At 43.9% G+C, this 11,243-nt stretch overlaps 1 protein-coding gene across 4 annotated transcripts in view; it reads left to right on the forward strand.

The window, feature by feature from the left end:
* Positions 1 to 10,482, forward strand: part of PAK1 (p21 (RAC1) activated kinase 1) — a 68,133-nt gene extending 57,651 nt beyond the window's left edge. For all 4 annotated transcript variants that reach the window (XM_031601080.2, XM_090134141.1, XM_090134142.1 and 1 more), the window contains 5 exons: positions 2,976 to 3,093; positions 3,540 to 3,639; positions 5,639 to 5,835; positions 7,114 to 7,251; positions 9,280 to 10,482. In XM_031601080.2, coding sequence (XP_031456940.1) covers positions 2,976 to 3,093; positions 3,540 to 3,639; positions 5,639 to 5,835; positions 7,114 to 7,251; positions 9,280 to 9,366 — 640 coding nt within the window. In that variant the 3' untranslated portion in view covers positions 9,367 to 10,482. The remainder of the gene's footprint in view (positions 1 to 2,975; positions 3,094 to 3,539; positions 3,640 to 5,638; positions 5,836 to 7,113; positions 7,252 to 9,279) is intronic.
* The last annotated feature ends 761 nt before the right edge of the window (positions 10,483 to 11,243 follow it).

Raw genomic sequence — 11,243 nt, forward strand, 5'->3', positions numbered from 1 at the left:
GCTCTGTTTCTGACAGCATCTCCCCTTCTCAGTACCTGATGGGAGCTCATCAAGATGCTCATCGGAATAAACCATCTCTCTGATTTCTGCCTCAGCTCCTGTCCTTACCAATATAGAATCATAGAGTCATTAAGGTTGGAAAAGACCTCTAAGATCATCTAGTCCAACCACCAGCCCATTCCCACCATGCCCACTGACCATGTCCTTCAGTGCCACATCTCCATGGTTCTTAAACACCTCCAGAGACAGTGACTCCACCAACTCTCTGGGCAGCCTGTGCCAATGCATTATCACTCTTTCTGACAAGAATTTTTTCCTTATATCTAACTTGAACCTCCCCTGGCCCAACTTAAGGCCGTTACCACTCGTTCTATCACTGTTACCTGGGAGAAGAGGCTGACCCCCACCTCACTACAACCTCTTTTCAGGATGCAGCCTTCAGCTGAAATTGAAGTTATTAAGTGGGGTGAAGAATAAACTGCAGGCTGCATCCTTCCTCCAAGATTCATCACCCTGCTTTTGCTGCCAGCATTCCTTTGGAGAGTGACTGCAGGTGACGGTGTGTGACACTGTGATGTCAGTCACATGGAGAATAGTACGTAGCTGTCCTGGCTCCCCTTCAACCCAAGGGAACAGCATGAAACTGTGACACAGGAGGTTCAGGTTGAATATCAGGAAAAGGTCCTTCACCAGAGGGCGGTGGGCATGGCCCCAAGCTGCTGGAGTTCAGGAAGCATTTGGAGAATGCTCTTATACATATGGTCTGATTTGTGGGTGGTCCTGTGTGGAGCCAAGAGTTGGTCTAAGTGATCCTTCTGGCTCCCTTCCAACTCGAGATATTCCATGAATCTATGATTTCTGGCTTTTTTTCAGGAACATCTGATAGAGCTGTTTTGAGGCATGTCTGCAGGAGGCAACTCAGGGACTAAAATGCCTCTGCTGTGGTGAGAGAGTGAAAAGAGCCCTGAGATGACACCATGTTGCCTTCTGAAAGGATCCACTGTTAATTTTACCTCCCTGCACGTTGTGTCAGAGCTATCAGTTATTGAGGTGCCTGGATCTTGGCATGTGCTGCTTGTGGCACAGCTTTGATTCGCAGTGGGCTCCTTGGCTTTCTCCATCCCTTTTGGCTGTGAAGAAGCAGCAGCTTGCTCCCAGCTTGTGCAATCTGAGAGGGTTACAAAGGAACAGTGGATCCTGCTCTGCCCATCCCTATAGCCAAGAAGATTTGGGCTTCAGAGGGTGCTAGTTGTACAGAAGGGGAGTGTTGGTTTTCCAGGCAGCCGCTGATTTGTGGAGAGGGTGCTGATAAAATCTGGAGAGTCTCTAGATTGGCAGGAGGAGAAGAAGAATCGACAACAGCAAAGGGAACAGGAAGGAGAGGTCTGGATGGATTGGCTTTTAGAGCCCATGAAGAGGTTGCTGACCTACAGGAATGCTGCTGATAGCAGTTCTGTTCCTCTGTCACGCCAACAGACTGCTGTGCAGGTGATTTTGCCTTTGTTGGGCTCTGTGCTGCCAGGAACAAGCTGCTAGTCTGTCAGCACTTCAGTAGTGGAGCTGGAGACCTGTCTGCTCTGTGAGCATTGCTCTGTGTCCTTGGGCTCTGGATACTGAAAGAAGCTTTAGGCTTTGCCTTGCTGCAGTCTACAGCATCACCAAACTTACATCACATCTTTGTCTCTAATACTAAAAGCTCTCCGTAGCTGTAATATTTCTAGCATCCAGGTACAGCTTAGACTGCAGTTTTTATTTCTGGGAGTTTTTTTCATCGGCTCAGGTGCTGGCAGTATATTCTTTTGGGGCCAGAGTGCACTTCTTGCTCACTCCTGTGATGTCTGGCTCATCTCTGTCTACTTTCTGTGCCGAGTCAGACTTTGTAACCTTTTTCTCCTTCACTGTTGTTCCCTGGAGTGTGTCCTGCTTTTGCCTTTGGCTCCTAGCAGATTCGCTGTTCACTTTTTAGCAGGATCAGTGTTTCTGAGCAAAGCAAACAGCTTGTTGATGAATGTTAGTGCCAGCAGAGAAGCTCTTAATTTGAATCGTTGCCTTCCTTTTCTCTTTGACTCATATGTCTGCTCTCGTCAAAAAATGGGCAGATAGACTTGAAAGTGGGTTTTATAGTTTCCAAACTAATGATTCCTTCCTAAAAGAATGTGTCATACCTATGTGTCCATTATGAAAAGTTGTGTTGATGTTTTTCCTGATGGGCCCCAAGAGGCAGAAGTGGTTGGTGATTACTATTATTTTTTTTAACATGAGTCAATGCTGCTGCCTTCATCCCAGATCTTCTGCTTCTAGATGTCAACGTGCATGCTCTCAGAAGAGTATGATAACACAAATGGCTGAGAATATTCACCCTCATCTCAGCTTTCTCCTCTCCATCTTTCTGAGGGGCTTCTGGGGCAAGAGCTGCCCTTCCAGGCTTTTCCTATTTTATTTTTTATTCTGTAGAAATACTGTTTCATCCAGAAGGATGTACTCAGTAGCCCTCATAGAATCACTGGAATTGAAAGGAACCTATAAAGGCCATCTGGTCCAACTCCCCTGCAATGAGCAGGGACACCTACATCTCTGTCAGGTGCTCAGAGACCCATCCATCCTTGTCTTGAATGTCTCCAGGGGCAAGATATCCACCAGCTCTGTGGCAACAGTTCTGAATTTTTTGGACAAAATCTAAACACCAGGAATCACTTCTGTGATTGTGTGAGAATGCCAAACTCAATGGTGCCATAAAAATATTGATTTTTTTTTTTCTCCCCATAAACGTGATACTTAAAAAATGTTGTGTTCTTCCTCTGTTGTCTGTGGGTAACCAACCGTTGTGTCATCCAGGATTGCCCCCGTGCCTGAGCAAAGTAGATGGTTTTTCTATACTTCTGTGATGGTTTAAAAACCCAGTGCGTTCTGACTAGGTAAATGATGGCATGCTCGTAGACCTGCTTCTTCTAAAAGCTTTTTCTTTGGCATTTCAGTTACCTCGTAGGAGAAGAGCTCTGGGTAGTCATGGAATACTTGGCAGGAGGCTCCCTAACAGATGTCGTTACGGAGACCTGCATGGACGAAGGACAGATTGCAGCTGTGTGCCGAGAGGTAAAGCTGTGCTCACACTGAGTGAGATGTGAGGGGTAGGGGACATGGGCTTTCTGTGATGTGTCACTGGCTCTGCAGCAACAGCCATCTGCAGCTTCTCTAATGCAACAGTAATTTTGCAGAGGGTGGATTTTATTTAGGGGCTTGCAGCATACTCCTGTTAGGTTTCATCCTAGAGTGAGGTGCAAAATGGATGTGGAATTCCCATGGTTAAATTTATTCTCTTTGCAACTACCCTGTCCACCTGCTGGTCCCAGTAGGGATGTCTTTTTGTAGCCCCACACATGCTGGACATGGGAAAGGCTCTTTAAGAAGCTAGCCTGTGGTACTCAAAATGCATGATGTTAGTGTCAACTAACTATGGCTGGTGAATAATTTCATATTCAGAAAGAATACCTCTGTTTTTATTTATGTGATTTTTTTTTTTAAATTATTATCTTTTTCAGTGTCTTCAGGCTTTGGAATTCCTCCACTCAAACCAAGTTATTCACAGAGACATAAAGAGTGACAACATCCTACTGGGAATGGATGGCTCTGTTAAATTAAGTATGTGGGGAACAGTGCTGGTTGTGGCTTTTATTATCAGTCCAGGCTTCTTACATGCTACAGGACAGGACTAGTGGGAAGAAGGGTTTTTGAGTTACTTGATGCTGCAGTGATGAAGAGTCTGTAGAAATGCTGCTGTACGTATTTTGGTGGCATCTGTTTTAATGGAGATTGGCAAGTGTAAGTCCTTTTGGACTGATACCAGACACACAGTAAGGTTTGGAATTAGAATCATAGAATCATTAGGGTTGGAAAAGAGCTCTAGGATCATCAAGTTCCCCCATCAACCCATCCCCACCATGCCCACTAACTGTATCCTTGAGTGCCATATGTCATCTTCTTGAGCACCTCCAGGGACAGAAACTCCACCACATCCCTGGTCAGCCTGTGCCATTGTGTTACCACTCCTTCGAGAGAAGTTTTTCCTAATACCCAACCTGAATCATTTAGCTTTGGACCATCTGCTTTTGTCACCTGAAAAGACAGTATTTTAATGCTACACCAGTTTGTAAAGCTGAGTTTAAAGCTGTAGGGTCACAAGCCTTTATTTGTGTGTGATCTCTTCAGGCTGGAAAATACTTGTGGGTACTTGGGAGATGGGAGCGAGTGAATGGGTAACTGAAAGCTGTGCAACGAGATAGCATTTAATCTTACAAACCCAGCCCAAACTGAATTCTTAGTGTTGTTTCCTCCTTGTGTTATCACTGATAATGAAGACCTTGAGACTGTTCTGCCCCTCTGGTGCTAAGGTGGCAGCTGTGCTTGCGATTGCCTACGCAGAGACAAGTTTGGGGACCAGTGAATGATTGCTTTCCACCTATGGCTCTAACAAAATTGTGCTCCCTCCCTCTCCTTTCCAGTTTTGTTGGCTAGCACCCAACAGGCATAAATAAATCTATTTTTGTCGGCAGTGACAGCAGATATGACTCAAAATTCACACAGTGCAGATATGCTGAGTAAGATGGTAGGGTTGTTTTTTTTTTTTATACATAATTTCCTTTTAGACTAAAGTTACACTTCGGTACAGTCAGATCTCTGGAGTGTCAGCAATGAATAGCTTATCAGGGCCAAAGTGCTCTGTTCTTATGGAATAACATATTTGAGCACAGTATGCAGGTACTTGGCTGCAGTTAGGAAAGCCCCTGTGGATATGATGCAGTAACCTTCTGGACCTGGGCTTCCTATATTGGCTCTGTTAGCAGTTTGCTCCGTTTATGAATCATAGGTACCTATCCTGGTTGTTACCCTTGATAAAAACTCAGTTGGGGATTAGTTTAATTTTCATGGTTCTGCTTTAAAATTGAACTCTTGGTAACATAGGAGATCAGCATGTGCATTGTATCTTGCTGTGTTAATTCTGCTGGTCACACAAGAACAAAGTTTTCTTTAGGTAAGGCAAATGCAAATAAGACCTAGAACCAAGTAATTTTCATGTGAAGGCTCCCATCTTTCTGTCTACTCCAAGAAAAATGTTAAGTATACATTTTGGTACTTTAAGCTTATTCTGCACATATTATTTACCTGTAAAGCAAATCTTGTTTGAGGGATGATGTGTCTTCCAGGGAAGAAATATCTCTAGGAATGAAAATCTGACCAGAGAATGCAGTGTGAGGGTGGAGGGGTGTATCAAGATCAGGCTGGGCATTGATTTATGTTTTCACATACCCAAGAGTGATCTTGAAAACGTAGATGGTGTTTTACAACTGCAAAACGCTGCACAGTCAAGTTTCACAACATCCGTATACGGCTGTTTGCTGATCACCAGCCTTCATGTAGACAAGGCAGCAGCTCTGTGATCCTCATGGCCTCAGTGAGTCAGATTTAGAAACGAACTCCTGAACACCATATTAGCCACAAAACCACCCTTCCTTTAGAGCTGTAGAAGAAGTGTAGCAAGCAATGCAGTGCAACAGACCAGCTTGTACTGCTGGAATCAGTACATGTTGTGTTTGGAGAAACCTGCTGATTTCTGGCTTTTCCCTCTGTCTTCAATTCCCAGCTGACTTTGGCTTCTGTGCCCAGATCACTCCTGAGCAGAGCAAACGCAGCACCATGGTGGGGACACCGTACTGGATGGCACCTGAAGTGGTGACACGGAAAGCATACGGGCCCAAGGTGGACATCTGGTCGCTGGGGATAATGGCCATAGAGATGATCGAAGGAGAACCCCCTTACCTCAACGAAAACCCCCTGAGAGTAAGCAAATATCTTCTCGTTCTCTGTTTTTGCTCTGAGCATTCTGGCTAACTCAGGCTCTAAAAGAGCCTCCAGTGTGGTTTCATCACATTCAGCTGCATATTTCCTTGGATATTGTAACGAGAAGATTGTGATCATTTGAGTTAAAAGCCATAGTTGATTCTGGGTGGTAGAAGTATGGGCTCCTCTTGCAAGCCTTCTGATGAAGCCTCAGTTAACCAAAGAAACTCATAATTCCCTGCTCTTTCAAGAGGCTGATGGGACAGGAGCACTGTCTGGCACCAGAGTACCTGGCTTCTTGAACCCTTGTGCCCTGTGAGTGGGGAAGAAAGCTCTCCATGCACTGAAAGATACATATCAATAAACAGGGCTCTTTTCTTGTGAATTGTTCCACTTTGCATGCTCCAAATAAAACTCCAACCTTAATAAGTCTTTAGACAGGCTTTAACTTCCCTGGTATCCGTCTCATTCTTTAATGAAAAGGGAAATCCTGTCAGTTTGTAGTAATGTAGCTGTTCTGTGTGTAAGCCAGGTTTCTGTTTCAGGTTTTTTTTTTCCCTAAACTAAAGAGAATGAAAAGATCTAGAGCAGTTGTGCTTAACTTGTGTTTCCATTTCCTTCACTGGAAGTGATTTTGGATATATAGATAGGCACTGCCTTTTAAAATCCACCCAGGAAGTTTCTGGCATGAATTTTGAACGTTGAGTTCCTTGATTCTCAGAGGATTTACACGCACTTTTATTCCAAACAGTAGCAAAGCACTTGTTTCTTTAGGATGTCAAATGCTGCTCGAGGATCTGCTGAACATCATTTATAAAGCATCAAGTCCATCTTTACAGTGCTGACTTTATAGGCCTTACATACTCAGGCAAAGTACCAACAGAACAAAATCTATTTATACAGGAGTACCTTCCCATGAGGATATAGCTATTGCAGGAGTCTAGCACTGGTAGAGCTGTGCCAGTTAGCTTCCCTATATAAACACAGTCTGGAATGTTGTTTTTGTCCTTCTAATCCCTCGAGAGGGAAGCAGGATCCAAACCCAGATTATGAGGGTAAAACAATAAAGGATTGGATCCCATCCACATGAAAATAGAGCCAGCAGCTATTCTGTTTGCTGAAACTTAATCATTTATTAGTCACCCTGATAAGGCTTTTTGTTGTTTTATTTTTCCCATTGGGCTGGTGGGTGGGAGGGGAGAAGTGGATGTCTGTGTAATCCGGAGATGGAATCTGACCTTCATAACCTCCTGTTTCTTTGGTGCTTTTTTGCTTTAGGCCCTGTATCTCATTGCTACCAATGGGACTCCAGAACTGCAGAATCCAGAAAAGCTTTCACCCATATTCAGAGACTTCCTAAACCGCTGTCTTGAAATGGATGTGGAAAAAAGAGGTTCTGCAAAAGAGCTGCTACAGGTAACTGCTGGGGAACAGGGCTGAGTGAGGCATTTCAGTTAGACAAGGCATATAAATCATAGAATCATAGAATCGCTCAGGTTGGAAAAGACCTTAAAGATCATCAAGTCCAACCACAACCTAACCATACTAGCCTAACTCTAACAACCCTCTGCTAAATCATGTCCCTGAGCACCACATCCAAATGGTTTTTAAACACATTCAGGGATGGTGACTCAACCACCTCCCTGGGGAGCCTATTCCAGTGCTTCACAACCCTTTCTGTAAATATGTAAATATGGAGAAATCTCATCTGGGGTTTTGAATACTACTTCATCTCAAGGCATAGGGACAGCTGGGGTAACTTGCCAAAACAAAACCAACCAACCATCCAAAATCCATACCAGAGTGTTAACAGAGCACTCCCTTTTCATGCAGTACTTGCTACTGGCAGCAACTATGCAGCATGTCCTATAACAGACCTCAAATAATCGCAGTGCCCCAGACCTGCCAAGTGCTGAGCCCCTTAATTCCTGTGGTTTCTTCGTGCAGCTCACCCTGACATCTGGATGTGTTGTGATCTGGCCATGCTTGTATTGATTTGAACAACAGGAGGGCTTCCATTTGTTGAAATCTCTGGTTGTCTGCTTTCTGGTGGAGGGATCCCAAAGCTTTTTGGTATGGGCATGTCTTGCATTAACTGGAACACTTTGGCAAAGCCACATTTTGCTAGGTACTGGTCCTTAATGGAGAGGCAATGGAACAAAACCTGTAAGGAATCCTTGGTGTTTTTTTTCCACTGAAAACCTGGTATCTTTGCCTGGACTCCTGGTGAAAGTGGAGGACCAAGCTGCCAGCCTTTTCACTAACACAGATGAAGAATGTTCATGTTTTCCATCTGTCAGATCTGCCATGGGGGTGGAAAATGTGCTTCAGCTCTTTGTAAAATAGATCTGTGATCGCCCTCAGACCTCAACTGAGAGACGGTTCCCTTTTCCCATTTTTTGATTTTCAACTAGTTTGTCTCCTGGGTTCAGGTTTGGATGTATTGCAGCCTTCTGAGTCTATAATGAAGTATTAATCACTGGCAGAATGGCAGTGGATGAAAGATCCCATTTCTCCTGGTCTCACCAGTTTCAAAGTATCAGACAGCAGTAATGTTCTGTTCCTCAGAGTGGGAGAACATTTTGACTATAGCTCTTCTGTCTGCCTTTATCTTCTGGCCTCTGATTTCTCCATCTCTGAAGCACATTCAAATGCAGTGCTTTGGGTGTTTGATCCCTTCTGATGCTCAGAAGTCCTGTGGGACAGAGCTGCTTTTTGCTTTCAGAGGAGATTTTGAACTTGCTCTATGTGCCATCACTCTCATCTGATAGCTGTTTTGCATCAGTGTCTGTCCTCAACCTGGACTTCCTCTGTGAGGTCGGAAAATTACAGGCTTTCCACTTAAATCTGAGCATGAGTAAAAGGAACACCAGTCCTGCAAGCAGCACTTTGTGACACCACCTACTCTGTGTTGTGTGTTTGATCATCGATATTGTTCTACTTAACAGGGTGCTGTGTATGGGAGCCTGACTGAATGGTCAAATTGCAGATTTCTGCTTTGCTCCTGAATTCCAACTGTTTTGGAAATTTCTTATATGTTTAGAAGGTCAAGGTAATATTATCACCACATCTGTGATAACAGGGAAGAAAGAATTGAGAAATGTTTGCTTCAGGAAGCCCTGGGATGGAACTGCACAGGTTGCCTCTAGCACACTTTCTTTCCATGTAGAATTTCAGTATAGACTTTGCTGAGTTTTGCTTGGTCCTGAGAGTGTACAAACACTGGAGAAATTAGCCTGGGTTGGATGCAGAGCTCTTTATCAGTTCAGACAAGCCCTGAACTGAACTTCATGGTGGTAACAGACACTCCTGTTTCACTTGTTTGGAGATTAGGGTATGTTGTTGATTGTCATATGGGTGTAGGTGCCAATCTTTTGTATGGCTACTAGATTTCTGGGACGTATTCTGAAAAGTTTAACCCTTTTTCTTTTTCCCTTTTGCTAGCACCAGTTCCTGAAAATTGCAAAGCCTCTTTCTAGCCTCACTCCTCTAATTATTGCTGCTAAAGAGGCAGCAAAGAACAACCATTAAAGTGATGGAGTTAACACAGTCATCGTGTCAAACCCTTTCAGATGTCCATTTGAGAGACTGAGTTCCTGCTCCTCTCCTTCCCTCCTGCCCTGCCTTCGCAAGGATGTTCTTAAAACTCTGATCTGTGCTGAAGGGTAGCAGAGGAATTGTTTGCTGAATGTGGAACAATGCTGATCATACAGAGCGAACTGCCTTTCCATCTGTCTGGATGGGGGCAGGAGGGGAAGGATATATTTTACGGCCAGGAAGATCTGGGAACATCCAAACCTGACCTACATGTAACAAAGCCAGTTTGTTTTCATATTACTGTGTTTATTTTTTAAAAATTATGTGGAGCCTTAGACTGTGTTTATCTTAATAAATGAAATCTTTTGCTGGCTGGACTCCTGCTTCTGCCAAGCTGCTCTTATACCACTGAATCTGCTCTGTGCTTTGGATGAGTTGAGGAAGGAACGAAGCAGCAGCAGAAATTTGAACAGCTCTAACAACTGAGAAGGGAGTGAAGGCAGGAACATGCAGCCCTCCTGCAGCATTGCTGGATGCTTCGAGGGAGCAAGGAGAAAACCTGTGTGTGCTTCCTGCTGCTGCTGGACAGCTTAATTCACGGGTGATCTTTTGGCTAAATGGTGTGAATCAAGGTCTCTCCCCACACGCTTTTGTTTCAGCTTAAATGGTTAAACAGATTTTAAACATTTGTGATATTCTAGAAAAATCAGAAGGTAAATGAATAAAGATTCCTTTTTGGGGTTATTGTATCAGCGCTCTTAGGCTTCGCAGAGACCTGCCTTGTATGATAAAGCAAACAGAGCAATTACTATTCTAAAGATAAGATTTGCCTGCAAGATCTTGTTGACAACAACTGTTTCTTAGACCAAGTCCAACAGAAAACAAACTGATCATGGATACTGTTTTCCTGAAAGCGTAGGGACATTAATTTTCTTGAAATGAGAAAGTAACCTGGTATCTGTATGCTACTGACTGCTTTGGTTGCTAATGATCTGTAAAAAAAAAACAAAAACAACAGGAAACCTGGAACTACTAGAGAGATTGGTTGTAAACACTGGGCTTACGTTCAACTGTATACTGATTTTTAATAAAATGATTGTTGAATTTCTTAACCTGGGGCTGAGGGAGGACTGGAGAATTCACTGGCACCCAACATTTCTGTCAGATGGGATTATTTTTCATGTTATTGGCACTGGGTGCTTGAAGGTGACAAGGATGGAAGTTTCTGTAGCCCTATGGGATGCCAAGTGGTCCTGAAGGGGTGTAACTACACATCAAGGGAAAGGATAAAAGATCTCTGTGCTCGCTGTACACATTGCTTTGGTTCTTTAAGGGACGAGTTTAAATCAGTTTTGAGTAAGTTTCCTTCCCTCACCTAAACACTTGTGTTGTGCAAAAACTCATTCCTGCTTCCTGCTGCTCAGCCAGTCCTTTCCTCTCTGCCCCAGGCTGTCCTCCCAATGTATGTTTTTCCCCACTCACCCTCCAATATATGACAACCCTTATGCTGGTTTTGCAGATAAAGTTTGCAAAGTCTCTTGCTTTATTGGTGCCTTCCTACCCTTTGTACCACAGGGTGGTCACTCTTTGATTTGAGGCTACCATGTCTGAAGTCCGTTGCCAAATCTGCTGTCTTTGTCCCTTTGTTAGATTTTCCATCTTCGTGTAAGATTAAGAGGTTTCCCCTCACGAGATGAATTTCCTTGGGCAAAATCATAGAATAGCTTAGGTTGGAAGAGACTTCAGAAATCATCTGGTTCCAGCTTCCAGTGAATGCACTGTTTGTCCCTGACTTCCCTTCAGCTTCCTTTCCCACTCCCCCCTTGGTATCCCATGGAGCTGCAAATCATACCACAGGTATGCCCTACCTG

This window comes from Phasianus colchicus, chromosome 1 (assembly GCF_987193195.1).
Source record: "Phasianus colchicus chromosome 1, bPhaCol1.hap1.1, whole genome shotgun sequence".
NCBI lineage: Eukaryota > Metazoa > Chordata > Aves > Galliformes > Phasianidae > Phasianus > Phasianus colchicus.